Source organism: Aptenodytes forsteri, unplaced genomic scaffold, assembly GCF_000699145.1.
Source record: "Aptenodytes forsteri isolate BGI_AS27 unplaced genomic scaffold, ASM69914v1 Scaffold107, whole genome shotgun sequence".
NCBI classification, from domain to species: domain Eukaryota; kingdom Metazoa; phylum Chordata; class Aves; order Sphenisciformes; family Spheniscidae; genus Aptenodytes; species Aptenodytes forsteri.
This window is the reverse complement of record NW_008794118.1, coordinates 1,185,186-1,204,829: the sequence shown is the minus strand read 5'-3', so window position 1 is coordinate 1,204,829 and position 19,644 is coordinate 1,185,186. Positions and strand designations below refer to the sequence as shown.

Genomic DNA, 19,644 nt, shown 5'->3' with positions numbered 1-19,644 from the left:
CAGGGTACCAGAGAGATCCACCCTTGTTGTAATAAATTGCCTGTTGGTTTTCTTCCCAAGCTTCCAGATTTTACATGGAACGCTTTTACAATGACAGAATGTTTAGCTTTTTAATAAAGACACACATTCTGCACGACTTTCTAGCATTCTTGGACTCTCTTCTACCATATACGTGGGTAGGTTTGGAGTGTTCACACAGCTACCACTGATCTGATTCCCAGGGCCCACTAAAATGGAGTGTGTTTCAAAACACTTGGCTTCTGTTGGGCAAAGGAGAAATTAATGGTAAATGCCTCCAAAATGTGAAAGCTTTAACCCTTTGGTCCTTTAAACCCCAATTCCCATTGGTGCTAACGTCCCTTTCATTGCGAGATAATGAACCTTCACTTCTGTTATGTGTCCTCACCTTCAGCGTGGGTTCTCTGCATAGCTCCCGTCATGGTCAATTATCTGGCAGGAGAGGCCCACGACAGCAGAGGCTATTGCTTAATTGTTATTGCGGGATCCTTATGCAATGTGCAGTTGCTGGGGCTCATTTACAATTCTAACACATCCAGTGCGCCCTGCATCAGGAGTCCTGTGAACTGGACAAAAGTTAGAAAGTGGCGGCGCTGTTCCTGGCCAAAAGCTCATTAAGATAGACATCTCCCGCTAGTGAACATCACACAGATGACACAGACAGCTCACTCCAAACGAGAAACGTTCTTTTGTTCTGCCTTACTAGGGCTTTCAGATAAAAAGAATTTGAGGCTACTCAAAGGGCCAGCTGTGATATGAAGGGAACAGGTTTAAAATAGCTCTCAGGGGCAGTAAATGCTTAATGATCAGATCTTTCATTGCTCTTGGAACATTTGAGGAAACTCAGCCAGCTAAAATTTTTGTTGATTACTTTAACAGAGGCCCTTTGTTCATATTATCATGCAGAATAATTAAGCCAATGCAAGCAAGTCTGCTTAGCTATATACATAATTAAAATGTTAGGTTTTGTTTAAACAGACTGTATTGGCACAGAGAGCACCTATTCACTTCATAAAAGAGTTCCATCACTGCCTTAAGCTTGTTTTCACCCTATTTTATTTGTCATTATTTTGGAAAAATTAGTTTTGTACAAGATGGGTAGTGGAAGATGATGTGTTTCCAGTGAGGAGTTAATGAGATTTTATAATGGAGAAGAGAGACATAAGCATATCCAAAGTAGTTAGCTTATAGAGCAAAATTTAAGATGTAAAAAAGAGCACATCAGTCTAGGTACAAATTTTCTCATTTCCTCCCTGATTTTGGCATCTCCTATGCAGTAGTCAAACCTTCAAATTGAAAAGTTTATGATTTTGTGGCACCTGAAGCTCTGTAGAAAGGAAAACCCTTTGATCTATAAAATATTTTAATTAAATGCACTTTCAACTTGTTGGACTACCTGTTTTAAGTCAAAAGCTTATTGTCAAACATTACATCATTCTGAGGTCTCCCAAGCTTAATCACCAACTTTCTTTTGGGATTCTCTCAGTTGGCAATTAGTGAAAATAACAGTTACGCTGTTGGCAGGGGCAGACTGGCTTTTCACAAGTTTTTGCAGAAATGGGCCAGGATCTTTTTTGATTTCCAGGGCAGCAGAGCTGGAACTTTATAGAGTTTCTCCCAGCTAGGGCACCAAGAGTTCTTAGGAAGCAGATTTTGGCTCTCCGGCTTTTTTTGGTCACAAAATCTTGTTTTACCAGAATTTTATCAGAGCAGAATAGGTACAAGAAGAAGGTGTCCTTAGCTCTAGGACTGAAAGGATGCTGGTAGAGAGGAGACACTTGATAAAAATCAGGTTATTTTGATACGGGAGAAGTCTATATTTTTTGACTATTTTTTGTTAATTTAGGTTAGGTAACACATTATAGCCCAGTAGCAGTGGCTTCAAGATACGTTGGCTGATTGAGGCAGCCCCAGCAGAGATCCTGGGGTTCACCTTGACTACCTTTCATGTACTAGACCAGAGCAATCTTTATTTACAAGCAAGGTCTTCAGATGCGTTTTCTGAGATGGAAATAAAAGCTAGTCTGCTGGGTTCATCCCATTGCCCTGAAGTAGAACTCAAAATGACAACTACTCTACTCTCTTTAATAATCTTCTGGGCTAAGCAGTCCCCTGGGAACCTCTGTTTGGAAATCTATTAAGATTTCACAGGTTGTTCAGCAGGACTAGCAATGAATGGATTGCAATGGCTCCGAAAACTGCAATTTAAAAAGAAAATGTGAAGATGAGAAAAATCTTTCTCCTTACACTTATAACAGACAATGTCATATTTTTCCTAATTTTTTTCTTGCGCCTTCTGTCCAGATCAAAGTGCTCATTCCTCCGTCGGGTCAGATGTCCCCCTAATGTGCAAATGGACTGATTTACACAGAATTTGTGTAATTTGAAATCCTGCTTGATGCATCTTTTTCTACTGAGTTTCACAAAAACCTTCAGAGTTTATCGTGACTATTATGTAGATTTACAGGGAAATGTATTTTAAGGGAACAGTGGCAGGCAGTGAGTTTCTGGTACGTTTAAGCTGTGCAGTCCAAGATCTGGAGAAGCCCATTTGCCTGTTACTGGATTCTTGGCTCCAAGAATCTTCCAGCAGATTGATTTTGCTGGAGCGTCATTCTAGAGGCACTGTTCTAGCAAATGCTCCTTTCAATATTTTAATCATAGACAAAAAGATAAAATGTCTCTTTAGAAATATACTACTTGGTGGAAAGGCCAGGAGAAAGAGCTCCAGTTTTCAACTTTTAGTATTCAAATGCAGTTTTGCAGTTGTCAAATGTTTCTCTGCTCCTCAATTTTGCTAGGGTTTGCCTAACTTCTTGCTTGAAAAGTAAATCAGTGACTACATTTTCTTAGGCACTCTATGTATTAATATGAGCCGTGATCATCACGAGCATGGTAGTTATGATAGCTTTGTCTTAATAAGAGTGATCTCATCATGGACATCATTTAGATGGGGTAAATGATTCCCAACACATGCTGACTATAAAGAAATTGGGAGCTTGTTATAAGCTGATGTCATGGGAAGAGCCCAGTCTCTTCAGCAGGGACTCATCAGTGCAAAGGTCTCTAAAAAACGTCTGACTTTGAATTAAGAAGAAAAATCAGGGTGGGAAAAGCTGTTGTAAGTTCTTAAGTCTCTGTAGGCTTTGACCATTATTATCAATTGAATCTTTCAGTTATTTATGATTGCAAAATAAAAGAGTCTCTAGGCTGAATGTTCTTTGAATTCATTAAAAAATCTGCATTTTTTTCCTCTCACTTGTGAAAACAATCCATAATTTATAAACTAAGTCTTTCAAACAAAATAGCAGCAGGGTTTTTATTTCCAGAAATTTAGCACATTTGCTGAAGCTCAAAATAACGTGTTTTTTTTTTAATTTAGACTTGGTTATAGTAATTTACATAGTGTGAAGTGAGTGAGAAGGGCTACTGGTAGGATTTGGTTGCATGATTTTACAACTGCTTTGCATTAATAGAAATGGCAAAGTTAAACATAGTGGATAATCAGTTCTGACTGTAAACATCCTCTAATGTTTTTTAATGCTGTCATTGGACCATTTTTGAAAGGAGGCCACTGTCTGGCTAGATCTAAAACCGAAGGTTTTGTGAGGCTTAGCTTATGTGAATATATAATATGGCATTCAAAGCAAGGAAATATTTTCTAAGAGCACAGAATTGAAAACACAGCTTTCTGGAACACTTGGAGCTGTACATGTGTCTCTAAGAATATTTTTTTGTTAACTAAATAATTGTATTTACAATCAAATCTTCCTTTTTCTAGGAAGAACTTTGTGAAGATTGATTAGTTGGTGACTGTTGTCTATTGGCTTATGAGATAGCTATGCAGCCGTAACTATAAATACTTCTACATAATGTCTTTTCATTTCACTAATGAGGAAACTGGCCCAAGAGCTCACTTTTCTTGTTTGATGCTTCTACAGCATTTCCCATTCCACCCTGAGTACACTACGAAAAGTTTATATAGGAACTATTTCAGTCTCTATTGAACTGCAGCTACCTCAGACTGCATATTTAACAGCATACAACCTGGCCATGCTGCACAACACTTTAGTACAGGAAATGAAACTAAATACCGTATTAATTTCAAGCTAGATGTTTTAACAGGAAAGTCTGAGTCTTCCCATTTAGAGATGTGGAACAAAAATACCCCAGTACATAAACCTTCAGCATCATTTGACTCCTATTTATGCCTCTGAAATTAGGACTCAAAGTCATTGTCCCATCCTAGCTGTTGGCAGAGGGGAGAACTGAGCTGGGGAAGAACAGGCTAGAGTAGCAGTGCTGGCTAAGGAACATTAGGTGGCTGGGAATCTGTCTGTGAAAAGTATAAAATGTAGCTTTGGTACACACTAAATACTAGAGCACACTAAAATGTGTTTAATGCCAGGACAGTATGTATCAGTATGAGTTCTTCAGGGACCCCTTCTTAAAGGGATTGGGAGTTTTGCTATTTACTTCAGTGGGAATAGAATGCAGTTTTAATTTACCTGATTTTGTGGTGGTGTGATCCTGAAACAAACAAATAAAGAAGAGAGAAACAGGAGAAGTAAATCTATAGGAGATAGAATTGATCTTGGTGGAGAGATCAACTAACTATGGGTGCTGTCTGAGAAGCAATTAGCTACGCTTAAAGCTTAGCGTGATTGCACTCTCTCTGTCTCTTGAGCTGAGGTCATTTGAGGACAGATTGGGAGTTTTTACTTTGAGTGGTAGTGAAATCAGGCTCACTGCCTTTTCTGAACATGCTGAACTGTCATCTGGTATGTCTACATTAAAAACTGTTTTGCCGGGTTAAAATCAATTATTTGTTTTTGCTTTGGATGCTTTGCATTCTTGCTCACAGTTGGGTTGGTGTTATGTGAGAAGGGCAGGGCTGTGGGTTCATACGCATATACTCATGTAGTTGCAGACATACTTTACCCAAGAAGTAAAACAGTCCAAAACCTCAGATCAGAAGATGAAGACATTTTTCAAACCCCAAACAAAAGCAATAAATGGAAATAAGGATTAACTTTGTCAATTTTCACCCCTCCCACAATAAATCTCCAAAATCTTGGCTTTTATCTTAGATGGATAACACAATAGGCACCAGAGCACACCAGTAATACGCAAATACTTCATGTGCTATCAATTATTTTGGAAGTATTCATCATCTGAATTGTGAAATGGTTTGACCTTTTTTTTTAATGGAGAGTGTATGAAGATGCGAGTGTTAGGCTGACACATTCTTTCTCTTGTACTTGTGTAGGTATATTTAAAAGTAATTTCAGAAGACCAAAGCAGTGAACAGGGCTCTCCTCTCGGTACCCAGCCCTTCCTGGCCTGTGGAGCCATGTGGAGTCAGAGATGATCTGTGTTACGTGAGAGGGGAATAGGAGTGAAGTGCGAAATAAGATTTACTGTGCTGCTAAAAAGCGTTTGGATGTTATGAAATCAAGAGAATGCATTCAATGGGGATGCAGCTGTGCAACCCTGACGGTTAGGGACTTTCGGCCTGCGACTACTAGGAAGGCTAATGCCCCTCAGATAGTTAGGCTTGGAGGAGGGGGCCGGTACAGGAGGAGAGCAGAGCAGAGTAGGTATACATGCCTAGGGTGTGTCCTCATGGAAAGGATTCTTGTAACAGATGCCTTGCTAAAATAAAAAGGTGGCTAAGATGAATACGCAGGTTGTGATGAAATAACAGAAATTAATTTCATGAAGAATTTCCAGAGACATCCTGAATTTCAGGTTTGGTGTACTTACTGATTCAAAGTGATTTACTATGGAACCACTTTGAACAATCATCTTTCCCAAGCCTGATACTCTCCGTTTTAGTTACACTGCTAGCCATGTGTGAGTTAATGTTTTACACTTTATGTTTCTTAAGACCACCTCTTTTTAGTCATTAGTACAGGTTGATTCCATCAACATTTCCCCAATTATTTTGAGTTTCAGAATATGTATTGCCCAGAAAGCAGTATGTCCTGTACTGTTCTCTCAGTTGTCAATGCTTGATTTCTTCTTTAGTTGGTTTCCATATATGGATGTCAATGCTTTGATTTTCAAAATTAATCATGCTGGGTAGGTGAAAGCTGAATTAAATCGAGTATTTCCCAAAGGTCAAACATATCTCTGAGCAGAAAATCTATGTATTGCAGGTCCTATGCTGTCTCCCTGGCAAACTATTGTTGCCCTACTAACAAGTCCTGAAAGCAAACAGTCGTGGCTCTTGAGATGCAACAGTTTAAATAAGCCGATAGTTTGAGCATCCTGCTGATCCTTCTAATTTGTCTGTTCGCATTACCCAGGTTGTGATAATTTCTATAGCTTTTCAGTTTAGCTCAGATGAGTGCTAGTGTAAATTGGTCTGCAAAATTCTGCAGAAGACATTCCTGAGAAAGACCGAAAGAATGAACTACTGCAGCACTGGGGACACAGCTGTCCTGCTGCAAGCTTTACGTGCCTGATTTTCAGACACAGTGAGAAGTCAGGGCTCAGTGTCGACCCCCTGGATGCTGAGTTACCGCAAGCTTTTACTGCCTTGGTCTGAAACTGCTTAAATGGGAGCAATATTACCACCCCTATGGATTAAACACTGCAGCATATCGCAACAGTTAATTAATTGAAGGGAATTTGGCTGTGGAGGGCCACACAATCCTGCTGAGTTCACTGGGACTCCCATGGCTGCACTCCACACAGCTTCTCAGGCCCAGCTGTAAGTGACGGTAAGTCAGAACTGCTCATAACCTATGAGTATCTTTTAGGTTTTTGATAAACTGGCGTCTTAGGTGCGCTGCTGAAGTCCATGTGGTTCAAGCTCACACTTGAAGTGTTAAGGATGCGGGTAGGTGCCGAAGCCTTACTTTGCACCCTGTCCAGCAGTCTAAGTCTTGAATCTGCCTCTTCCATAGCTCAGTACCCGATTCCACAGCAGGCAGCCACGCACTGCACCCAGCCGGGTGCGCGGGTTCAGGCTTTCTCTGAGGTGGCAGCAGCAGGACTGCAAACAGGGAGCTTGACCAAACAGCACTGTACACAAAACATCTTGTTTTATTATCAACTTCAGAGTTTATTAATTTATCAAACCAGGTCAAAGTGATACAACAAGTACATAAATAAGTACCGTAACAGACATACATCCCATGAAGAGAATGAAGAACATGACACTGTGTATTTTGTTGTCTTAAGTGACCAGAAACTGGAAAAATGCAACGCTGCATTTTACTAAATGATACTTATGATTTTTTTTCTGCTTTTCTTAAAAAGTGTTTATTATAAAATAAATACACAATCTGGATCCACCTGTCCTGTCACAAATACAAAAAGCAGGTTGCCTTCTTCTTCTTCTTAAAAAAAAAATTACAAACACTGTACACTTTCCACTTAGTCTGTTTTCACCAGCTACTGCTACAAACAGATGATGCCCGTGAGGTGAGAAATCAACTGCTGGTCTTCCCACCAGATCGCTACAGTTCCTCAGAACCTCTTCCTTACAATGTCTTCACCAAAGGAACGATAAGGTTAATTCATGACTTAGTAGAAGTTTTATAATAAAATTTTGCCCTTCTGCAGCACATTTCAACCCAGTAGATGCCATGTGCAGTGGGTGTTGCTGATGCCAAACTGCTGCTTCTACAGTTACAGTGCAGTAACCTCTGGTCTTAGGACCTCAGTTAGGATACGCTACACCCCTTTCAAACACCAGGACAGGATTTATGGAGGCAGAGGCTACAGTCCCGTGGAAGGGCGGTGGGACAGTTCACTTAGCTCTCCTTTTAATGACCAGTGATACAGGACTTCTAAGGGCCAGGGGCTAGTTAGGTCTGTGCACTATAGCGTGGTACCAGTGCTACCAGTTGCCCGTGCCCAGGCGCTGGCAGCGGGGCTGCAGGGGCCCCTCTGAGGAGAGCTGAGGGGCTGCCCCGTGCCGGACACGGCCGGTTCCAGCCGGTTCCAGCGGCCCCACCACAGGGCACAGCTGAGCCCCTCAGCGGGGCTGGTGCCGCAGGGAAAGCGTATTTAAGGAAGGGCAAAAGACCGCTGGTCAGCGAGGGGTGAGGGGAAAAGTGTGAGAAACAGCCTCACGACACCGAGGGCCGGGCAGGAGGAGGGAGGAGGCGCTCCAGGCCCCGAGCTGAGGCTCCCTCGCGGCCGTGGAGGGACCACGGAGGATTTCCCCTGCAGCCCATGGAGGCTTGGAAAGAGACCCCCGTGGTTCTTACTGATACCAGGTGAGAGAATTTCGTTCTTGCAAATTCACGCGGTTGCTGGAGGAGCTCCCTTTTTAGTGTGTTTTCCTATTATGCAATGGACCATGTCGAGTGCTTGGTAAGGAGGGAAGTATTCCTAAGTATTATCTGCTCTCTGTCCAGGCCTAGGGACAACGGGGTGGTTATACACAGGCAAGATCACTAAGGACCTGAGATCACCCTGTATGTATTCTCCTAACTCTCTTCAGCCTTTCCTTCACCTTCAAGTCTGTTCTCCTCACTTGCTCCTCTTTGTTGAGAAGCCCTGCCTTACACTCCACCCGAAGCTGCAGGCAGCACAGGCGGGACCTGGGCGGCACAAAGAAGCCTGGCCCTGAGGCCTGCACTGCAGAGGGAGGCTGCCAGGGTTTGCTGCTGAAGACAAGGATCCCCTCAGGATGGTGAAGCTCTGCCTGAAATGGGCTTTTGGCATTCGGCACTGAGCTCTCCCACACCTTCATCCCTTTAGAAATGGGTACACCCTGGAGTGCTGTCACTGGCAGAATGACAAGCCTCAAAATCCTTGCTGTCACTGTTGATTTCACTCCCTGTGAAGACCTAGCCCCTGGCTCAGACCATTTCCAAAAAGCTTTGTTCAAACGAACAGCAGTATTCCTGTCTGCTTGTGGAGTAGAAAATGGGAGCGAAAGCAGGCAGAGTCACTTGCTTCTTGGGATTTCATCCAACATTGCAGCCATGAGGCAGTGCAGTATTTTGGTGACTCTTCAGAGAAAACATTCTTTAAATTAAACTTACACTTTTTCTGCAGATGAGAGCCACCTTTCTTAAATGTAGACATGACACTAAATTTAACAGAATCTCTCAGATTTGTTTTTCACAAAGGTAACAGTTTTCACAGAGCTGCTGTGTTCTAAAGGCCTGCTGTAGCTGTTTGGTGTTTATCATGGGAGAGAGCTGTCCTTGAAGCGTGAGAATTGAGAAGTCACCCTCAAAAAATGCAGAAGATTAGGTTTGTAACAAATCAGAACACATAAATTAAGCACTGTCGCAACTCTTAAGGAGTTATTAATCGGGAGATTTAAGCCTCTAGGTGTTTTGAAAGTACTGCAAGTTACTTCACCACCTTCTGTCACGTCACTTTAGAAGGCAGTTTATCAGCCAAGACCACGTGTTAATAGGGCCCAGAAGAATGAAGTTATTAGGGCTGTGATAGGGAGCTAACACTTCACATTTTTTAGAGAAGTGGGTGGAGGAAACAGTGAAAACCACTTAAAAGCGAACATTTGCTCAAATTGCTACAAAAATAGAGTGATTGCCACTAACACCTGCTGTTCAGTTTATGGACTCAGTTTGCTCAACTACAAGACAACATCCCAAAGGCAGGCTGCTTAGCAGTTTGTTAGTTTAAATCTGTTTTTTATGTCTCCAACACAAGTATTGTATCACTTGTATTTTTCCTCCACTACTAAAAAAAAATCTGTGAGTCATTTCAACACCAGAAATGGTATAAATTCAGCACTGGAAATAATGCTCTCCATAGCTCCTGCACATTTATGAGGTGTCCTTCTTTTCATTAGTTTGAATAACTTGCCAAATAATAATAATAAAAATGTTCTGTTTTCTCTTTGTAACTTGTAAAGAAATGCAACTCTGGGAAAATACAGTCTCTCTTTCTCCTTCCCCCACCAGTAATACAGAGCCTCCTAGTCTTTTGGAGGAGATATTTGAACGGTTGACACAGACCACTACACATAAAGCAGCAAATTTGCTGTGCATGATGTGAATAATTACTGCATTATAGTTTTGGTTTTTAGGGCAACTGTTGACTTAAGCAAAATAAGCCTGCAGTCCAGCTGCAGATCCAAGTTTTCATAAGTTTTCTTGTGTTTCTCCCTCCAGTGCTGTCTCCCTTAACAGTGACCCTTTTCAGACTTTTCAAGGTACAAAACCTTTACCAAATCCTCGAGCTCAGTCCTGCACACTCTGCTTTCACACATTTGGCTGATCTGAGCTTCTCCCTCGCTAAATATTTTCCACTGGCCTGAAAACAAAAATACAAAGGAGACAGATACTGACTTAGAAAAGGGCATAGGGAACTTCGAAGACATTTACAAGCACTCTCCAGACTCACAGTGGTCAAAGACAGAATGTCCAATCCTCCCATGGAAAATATTCAAAGTATCTTACAATCACGTAACATATTCCATGCAAAATAACTTTGTTAAAAATAATGAACAAGGACCAGAATATTATTCCTTTCTTTCATTAAGTAGTACTGTAAGTTGACCCTATTTGTTCAACCATTTATGACGTTGGATACTCTGCTTTAGGACAGAGTGATGTGAAAATTTAACTCTGATGGTAAACCAGAGTATTTAAAAGTTGGGAAGCAACAAGTCTAAGTGTTTCAGGCACTGTGAACTCCGCCTACCTGTGTGTAATACAAACTGTCTTTGCTGGATATTAGTATTTCTATACATTTTTGATAATGTTAATAGAAATGCCTGCTATCCTGGTAACTAGAATCCTATATTACAGATAACAATGACAAGCTTACGGAAGGCTGACAGCAAAAAATTAGGAAACTTTTTATATGAAAAGGTGTCTGCTTCTCACTAAGCCTGTATTATCAAGAATATATTATTCCTGGGAAAAATACTTCCTTGCCTAATTAGAGACCTCAGAAAAAATGACAACTTGTAATGCAAAAGAACTGGGAACTAAAAATGTCTATACCTTAATTCAACTATCAAATTAAGTAAGTGTCATATCCCAAGCTGGATGAAATACAAAAAAGAAATTGAATCACGAGTGATAAAAGAATTACATGTCCTTTCAAAAGACAGATTTTAATAATGAAGATATTGTTAAGAACATAGGAAATGCTTCTTTCAAATATAGCGTATATGTATGTAGGAGAACTCCTTTAATCATCTCTGAATTTTTTCCCTTCTAAATGACTTTCTAAAAAATTGGGGTAACTTGACATGTTACTTAAATAAATCCAAATTGTGCTGCTGTGCTGACATCAGTCATATTTCAGACTTATGGCAGTATGGGCAGAAAACAGCCTATCTTGTATTTTATCAAAATACAGGAGACTAAGACAGCATGGACATGAACTACTGTTATATGGATCTGTATTTTAAATTGCTGTATTTTGATTATTTAAATCTAAACTTACTTACAAAATATTGGAGCCATGTACTGGAGGAAAAAATAGTACATCTGTTTGACTGTGTTGAGTAAAAGAGAATGTTTTTTCAAGGCTATGATTATATGGAGAATAGAAACCTGAAGAGGTCAGAATTTTACTTACTAGGGGTTGTCCTTGTTATCTGCTTGAAGTAAGGAAGTTCTTCAAATTCTCTCTTGGACACTTTTTCAACATAGAAGTGACGCAGAATCCCTTCAGCAAAGAAATGAGAAGTGTATGTTACTGGAAATGTGCCTGTTGTTCTAAACCTGGGTTGCTGTCCTGCCTTTACACAGAATTACTGCCATGTCGAGTCACCTTGTGAAATAATCCTTACCAATTACATGGATTTTCACCCTATTCGTTTTTATTCTGTTTGCCACCCCCCTGTTTTTTTGCTACTCCCCTGTAAATCCTTCTGTGGATTTACGATTGCAGAGAGTTTGTGAGGGGTGTGAGAATTAGCCAATTCTTTTCCAACATAGCTGAACCCTTCCTCAGTACGAGTAAATGTAAGATTACTACAGAAGCCAAAATCCCAGTGTCTTGGAGAAAAACAGTATCATTTTGCAGTCAGATACCATTTTGCCTGTCATGAGCTAGCAGGCAACATCACTGTCAAATCATCACAAGGCTTTGTGGCTTCTTGAACACACACGGCAGTTATTAACCATCCGATCCTCTGTGACTTCTCTTCTGCTCACACTCTGGGCTTAGCTTTGTGCTTTAAAGTGCATTCTAGAGATGTATCGTTTCCGTGTAAAGGGCTGCACTATATGAGGGTTTCCTATGAGGATCACATGCTTTTTGCTTAAAGTAGACTAAGTAGATAGGATTTTTAGGAGGCTGGAGAGAATTTTTATTATACTAAAAGTTCAGGACTTGCAGAAGCGCTTGGGCTTCTGAATGCTTTTCTATTTTTTTCTAATTTTATCAGTTAGTCTAGTAAAAGATATTGTTTCCATCCTTAACATATTTTTTGCCCATATTCTAGACCATCACGGGTGTAGCATCACTAAGGCAGATAGGGCAGACTGGTTTCAATGGAAAGCTTTTTGGTTCATCCTAAATAAGAACCTCCAGGCACTTGGTTCAAACCCTACTACCCATTTCTCTGCAATAAATTACAGAGAGTATTACTAACAACCTGTTTGTCATTGTGCTTTTGCTCACAATGAAGGGTAGGAGTTTGCGGAACTAGAGCTTTGTGTGTTATTAATGGGTTTTGTACAGCAAAACTTGACTATGTTGGAAGTGGCTGTAATAGCGATATCCTAAATAGCCAGAACAGCAGTCTCAAGATGCTTGGATTTGTAAATTGTCCTGGGATTTTAATGGAAGATGATACACTGTTTAAAGAAAGAACTTGCTCAACTCACCTTTTCTAATTGTCCACACATGTATTTCTATTTGAGGCGGCTTTTCAGTCTCTACTGCAATTTTTCTGATGGTTTCTCCTTCCTCCGTGAAAACAGATTCATAGACAGGAAATGTCTCTTTCCCACAGAAGTAATCTTTGTTGTCAAAGGTTTGACTTGGCACTTCTTCTGTTTAAAAAAAGCCCAAAACACATACTGCAGCTGTAATCAAGTCCTCCAGAACTTACTTGGCACCGATAGCCAAGCAGGTTTAGTTTAAAAATAGAATTTTCACTTGTATGGCCACTCAAATCCATCTCCAGCTAAGCCCCAAACATTTAATAGTGTTCTATTCTGTGAGGTTCTGATGGCCTGTCTATGGTGGCAAGACAGTATTCGTATTTATACTCCAGTTTCATAAGGAAATGAGCTGTGTAAAACTATGTGGTCTGTGAGACTCCTCACAATTTTTGAACCTGTTGTCCACTTTTCAAACATATCTGAAATAATGGTAGAAGTCTCAGAGGTAATAAAATAACTAAATGAAAATTGGTGGATGGACTGTGAAGAGACCTAAATTAATGCTGTGCCAAGGAAAAGGGCAGGTAGAACCTACAAGGTTTGCATTTTGCTCGGCAGCAGCCAGCTGGCCAGTGCAAGCCTGGGCTAGCCACAGTGCACATCATTATCTCTTGCCCACCTGGTAAAGTCGTAGAGCATATAAGTAGAAATTGTAATTATTCTGTTGGTAATTGGAAGTTGGACAAGAATGTAAGAGAGATGATGCAACTCAGAAACTTGGACTGCTGTTTGTGGAAAAACCTAATAATTAATACATCTCCATACATACAAGACAGACCGCAGGAAGAGGTTCAGCTTTCTTAAAAAGTGGCACATAGAATCTCAAAGAAAAAGACAGTAACTTTCTTTTTGCTATTAAATTTTCTATTGAAGCCTGTTAGCCAGGTTTTGCTGACGGTTCTCATCTCAGATGAGCCCAATAAAAGCTGTGGGTCTCTGATTCACAAGTATCCAAAAGGATCTAGATACACATCTCCTGCCTGCCTACTGCCACTGCATCGTGCTTTTTCCCAGTAAGCAAGGCTAGCAAGAGAAAATGGGAAGTGTGCATTCTATGAAGGATTTCTGTATACGACTGAACAACTCATTTCCTCAGAGCATTTCTGCCCAATGCACCACCAAACAAACATAGAAATGGGCCATACAGATTAGAGAAGAAGATTAAAGGCACAGAAAGGAACTGGACACTCCTTTACCCTTTATATCATATGCAACATGGCTGGTCATTTGGCAGACCATCAGCAGATTCATATTAGCAGATTTTTCACTAGTTGTAGGCATTGATTTTAGTAAGTAATGTCTACATAAGTTTAATCATTAGTGCAGCTTAGAAGCAATGCTAAATTTGTGATAAGTTAGTATTTATTTTAAGGATTAAGTTACGTAACTGAGACCAATCAGTTTATAATCAGGGGTTTTGAATCCTTCTGGTGCATTTCAAAAAGCAGAAATGATATTATCTCCATGCAAATTGCACAAGCTAGAAAATGATTTGAAGGTTCTGTGGGCACTGCAGTGGGGGAAGGATGGGAGAGTCTTTTGACTGTAATGAACTTTCTGTGTACGTTTCTGTAATATTCTCTTTGGAAATGAGTGTCAGGAAGTCACGCTAACAGTAGAGAGAAAGGCAGCGACTGATCAGAACATATGTGCCCCAGGCAGCAAGTCCCCCCATTTGAGGAACAGCAGTGAACAGCAGGGTTGGCCAGGCAGCTCTGCCTGTCTCACATTGAGACCTCTGCACACACATTAGAACAATGGGCACAGCTATTGCTGTTTTCATCAGATCTTATTGTGACCAGGGGGCTTGAGCCAAGCCCCTCAACATGCACAGCAAAAAGGTGGTCTGTGATCAACTTTGTTTTACCTGGACAGACTTTACAGCATTTTCCTTCTATTTTCTGAGGGTATTTGCAGGGATATTGTTCTGGACAATGAATTTTCTTACATTCTTGTTTGGTGATGTTGCAGGTGCACAACACACACTCTACGATTCCAAAGGCCCGGAGATTAGGATGCCAAGATTCACCATGTGAGTATGTTTTGCCATTTGAAACACAAACTACAAAAGAAGAGAAAAGGAAGAAAAAGTACAACTGGAAAAGGTATGTTCGCTGGCTATCTCTCTATGAATATTCATTTGATTCATGCACATTTGTTTAAAGCAGTGTCTCTATACATAATTTGTTAGTGTCTCTGGCCCATTTCTCTGCTTGTTCACTTTAACTTGGAGTTTCGCTACTTAAAATGAGTCTGAGCCTATGATCACCCTTTTCTGAGCAGTTTTGCCTTGATTCCAACTCCGCTGACACTGGTGTCCATCACTGTTTTGAGGAGAACAGTGAAGGTGGCTGAGTCAAGTATTTGACTAGCTCCTCTCCAGTGCACGCATTTCAGTTGTGCATCATTAACCAGCTTATAAAACTCACTCCTCCTTCCCCTCCTAATCTCAGTCCACACACAGGACACAGCCTGCTACATTGGCTCTGGCTTCTAGAATTGAATCTGCAGATGACAGGATCACGACATTTGCTACTGAGTCATCTGCACAACTTTTCTTACCATTAGCCAAAAACAGCTTTTGCAGTGAGAGCCATGCTATCAGCAGGATGGATTAGTGCCACCTGGGCCTTTTATTGCTTTTGCATGAGAGTTCCTGCTACACAACACACAGAACAAAGCAAGGGAATGTTGCAAAATGAAGTTTAATGTCCTTTGTGGAAATATATATGCCTATAGGTATATAGAGACATTTGGCTTTTGGAATCACAAGAAACCATTAACATGAAAGGATGCATATGGGACTGAAATTTCATTCCAATAGTGTCTAAGCACCTCAGAATTTTTATTCATCAGTGCCCTTAGGAGATGGAGAAATACGGCTGACACAAGGAGAGTGGAAAAATCCATGCCTAGTGGAAGCCAGTTTGGGTCACCCGGCAGTTAATGGGAATTATATCACTTTACACCGTGTTTGCATTTGTCCTATAAACCTTACTCCTTTCTTTTTAAATATTTTATAAACACAAAGAAAAATGCAAACTAATCCTAACAAGGTGAAAGAAAGGGCACTGCCTGATTTCTAAAAGCAACTGAAGTGAAGCTGGGATATGTTGTAAATATTTCCAATTCTTCTAATATGCCATCATTTTTATTAATGCTTTTATTTGTAAAATATGTTCCTATTTTGCCTGTAACTTTCAAAAGCAATTTAATTTTTATCTGTAATCTGAAATTTACATCTAACTGGTAACAGATGTGACCAACTGGCTTATACTTTACTGAGTTACTGAGATTTATGGGGAGTGTTCTTTGCAATGTATTGTCTTTCATGGGGTTATGCTATCATTTGGTTTATAATTTGCTACTTTTTAACTCTTTCTTAAGACATGTTTTTTATTTTAGAGGTAGGAAACAGTTTTGTTTCTCAAATAAAAGCAAAGTGTTATCTGTATACTAAGAACACGGGAGAAAAAACTACGAATGAGAAAACTGGTAAGTACTCAGCTGCTCAGCAGGCTTCTTACTTGCTTAAATACTGTATTTATGCTTATATGGATTTTTTTCCCAGCTAGAGTTCTCCAGATCCTTTATGGACATAAATATTTCATGATTTCTCCCTGACAGGGGAAGGGATAATACATGACATTGTGTAGATACATATTCTCTCTGTTTTAAGGGTTTGTTTAGCACAGAACAGTCAAATAATTACTCTGAGGCAGCAGATGAAGCCTCCAGTAGAAGCCAAAGTATGGCAAATAACTTCTAGTTCCCTGATGCCCTGTTTTCAGTGCTCTTCATGTTTAGAATGATAAATCTGTATCCATGCAACTGCACAGTATTTGCATGTCAGGAGGATTGTTGTGTGTTTATTTTTTAACTTGTTGAAATGCGTCTCAAGGGGCATGTGCATAAATTAATAAAACAGTTGTTAATTGCACAAGAACAAAAGAAAATACATGGTCAGCATTCCTGTTTCCATCATGGGGATCTCTCAGACACTCTCCAAGCAGTGAGTGTCTGAAGTTGTGGCAGTTACTATATACTGGCATCCAGAAATATGCTATTCATCTGTATGCTCTTTATTTGCTGAAACAAATCAGTTAGAAATTGCTTTGATGATGTCTTCATGTGTGAACTACATGTCAAAGATATTGCACTGCATGGAGATTCCTGCTCCTAGATTCAGCATAAAACACTGGCATGATCTGAATGTTTTTTCATGCTTGTTCAGGTGGATAATAACGATCCTATGGCCAACATTCCTTCTGTTAGTTAATACCTTAAAAGATTAGTTGGCCTTAATACAAGGGCTTTTAACTCTTTGTGGGTAGTTTCTAAGTGCATTTGTATTTGCGGATAGATGCTGTTCTGAACATGCATTTTTACAGCTATTTATTTCTTTTATGGCTTCTTAGGCCTGTTCCTGCAGACCTCTGTTCACCAAGGTACACCCACAGTGGGAACTGAGCATCCCACCCTTTTTATTGTACAAAACCTGCTGTCCCACTAACTGGAGAATTGATATTTTCCCTCTATTTTTGTCCTTCCTGTAATGCAGCAGGAATATGGCTTAGTCATGCTTGGATAAGGTTTGCCTTGGTTTGGCTCAAAGTTCTGCTGTCCCCCTAATGTAGTATGTCCTATATTATATTCTCAAAAGGCACTAGAGGATTCTTAGAGTGAGATTCATTACCTTGGTTAGCTCTGCCTCTTTAGTGCTCAGGCATCCAGTACAGGCTAATTGCCTACCCTGCCTCTAGTATTAGTCATGGAAGAGGAAAAGCACCCCTTGCATCCCACTGTCTCAGACAAATAGCTTAAGGTGGGGGAAGTCATGATATTGTCTTTCTTAAGAATAATTTGCTAAGCCTTGGAGGCAGAAAACCTCTTGATACTATGGCAAAGCTTTATGGTCTGAGATTTGTGGGGCAGTTTAAACATATGCTGTTTACAGCTAGTAAAGTTACAAAATAGAAGACAGTGTAGAGAAAATAACCATGAACAATTTCCTACTGGGCAAGCCACTGTGTGAACAAGTTAGCGAATCTAAAGGCATCGTGGTGTCCTTTATGGCACAAAGCACTCACTTCCCTGGTAACCGCTGCATGTGTTCTCAGAATTACATACCACAATCCCACAAAGTAATTCAGAGAGCAACACGATAGGGTGGTGCCTTTGCAGAGTGAAATGCACTGTTGTATGTGTAGGCACAACTGATCTCAGTCGAGAGCTAATTTTGTATCCTTAATAGCTTATTGCTTTTTGCCTCCCTGATTTGCATTGGATCTCTTGATACCAGTGTGAATTTCCAAGATTCTGCTGTATATTTTGAGAAGGTGATTGATTCCTGACCCAGAGTAATATTACAAGAAGTACTTGTCTTTACCTCGTCCGTGCTTATGCTTGTTGTTGATGACGATTTGTACTATTGTTCCTGAAGCTTGCTGGGGATCCGGTAGGACTCCACGGTTACTCCTGGGATTGGGAAATCGTGGAATGTTGACTACCTGCCTCGCAGAGCTGGGTGACAGGTCATAGTGGGAGCGATGGTATGAGTGTCTCTGTTTGGAGACAGAAAGAGAGCAGGGAAGTAAATGTCTCATTCCAAAGAACATGGGGAAAGAGGCTGTACTAGATGCTTAACGCAGGCAACGAGAGTGTTGCCACTAACACCAAACATTGTTAAATGTAATGAATGGCACCATACTAAATAAAGGCCATTCAGGTTTTGCAGATAGTTAACATGGTAATGAAGTAATCTACACATATGCAGTTGTAACTCATCTCACCAGACTGTATATGTCAGTGTAGGTGTCTTTATCTAAGCTGGTCATCTGAAGTCCCTAATCAAGTCAATGGACAGAGAGGCAATTTTAGAACCTGACCTGTTGTGGATTTCTAGATCATGAGGAGTTGAATCACAACCCAGAAGTGCCTATTTCGCTCCATGTATTAAAAATGGTGTTCAGAGCTAGGTATCCACTTTACTGATGTCTGCTCTACTTTAAGATTAGATGAGAAGAATTGTAAGCCTGTCTAGTTTTCCTCATCAAAATTGCTTTCTACTAGGGCTCCAGTGGCAGAGCACATCCAGAATGACGGTCCAGCTTGTTTGCTTGCAGCTTTAAACTCTCATGCAAGGCCAGGGTTAGCCTTGCACAGACTGAGCAGAACCTTACTAGAATTTGTCTTAACGGACTGGGAAGTCTAATTTTCTTTGCAAAGGAAAGTAGTAGTAGTAGTAGTAGTAGTAGTAGTAGTAGTGTGCAGCGTGTTTTCTAGAGCAAAAACACTGGTTGTTTTCAGAGAATTATTTTCCAAAATACCCATGGGCATGAAGGAATAGTGTATATTACAGCAGTTATTTTATAAGGCATGATTCTTCTCACTAATCCAAATTTGTTTGGTTCAACCAATTTGTTGGTTCATGTATTTAGGTAGTGCACCTAATGCTTAAAAGCTCTTCATATTCTCTTCAAATGATGTTATAAAAATCATGTCTTGAGGAGTAAGTTGTTAATGGATACTCTTAGCCCCAGAGGTAGTGAAGCCCCTAAAGTAAATATATACATGTGTATATGTCAACTGGGAAGTGTTTGCAATTATGATTTAAAAGTGATGCTTGCATAGCAAACAAAATGCTGTAGAATGTTATTCTTATAGAGCATATACAACAAAGACCAAATCCAGAGCCCACAGGAGCTCATAGGGTTTATAATTCAGCGTTATTCATTAATTCAGGTTGAGTTTATTAAAGGGTTTGCAGAAGTGGAAG

The 19,644-nt window shown here is 40.3% G+C and overlaps 2 protein-coding genes across 2 annotated transcripts in view; both read right to left on the bottom strand.

Annotated features, from left to right (window-relative positions):
* The window catches only part of AMMECR1 (Alport syndrome, mental retardation, midface hypoplasia and elliptocytosis chromosomal region gene 1), a 153,842-nt gene extending 153,402 nt beyond the window's left edge, over positions 1 to 440 (bottom strand). Inside the window, exon 1 of the mRNA XM_009276620.2 lies at positions 407 to 440. Coding sequence (XP_009274895.1) covers positions 407 to 440 — 34 coding nt within the window. The remainder of the gene's footprint in view (positions 1 to 406) is intronic.
* A 9,701-nt stretch (positions 441 to 10,141) lies between these two features.
* Positions 10,142 to 19,644, bottom strand: part of CHRDL1 (chordin like 1) — a 40,753-nt gene continuing 31,250 nt past the window's right edge. Inside the window, 5 exon segments of the mRNA XM_009276564.1 lie at positions 10,142 to 10,272; positions 11,551 to 11,640; positions 12,807 to 12,974; positions 14,734 to 14,928; positions 18,256 to 18,430. Of these exon segments, the coding sequence (XP_009274839.1) occupies positions 10,142 to 10,272; positions 11,551 to 11,640; positions 12,807 to 12,974; positions 14,734 to 14,928; positions 18,256 to 18,430 (759 nt within the window).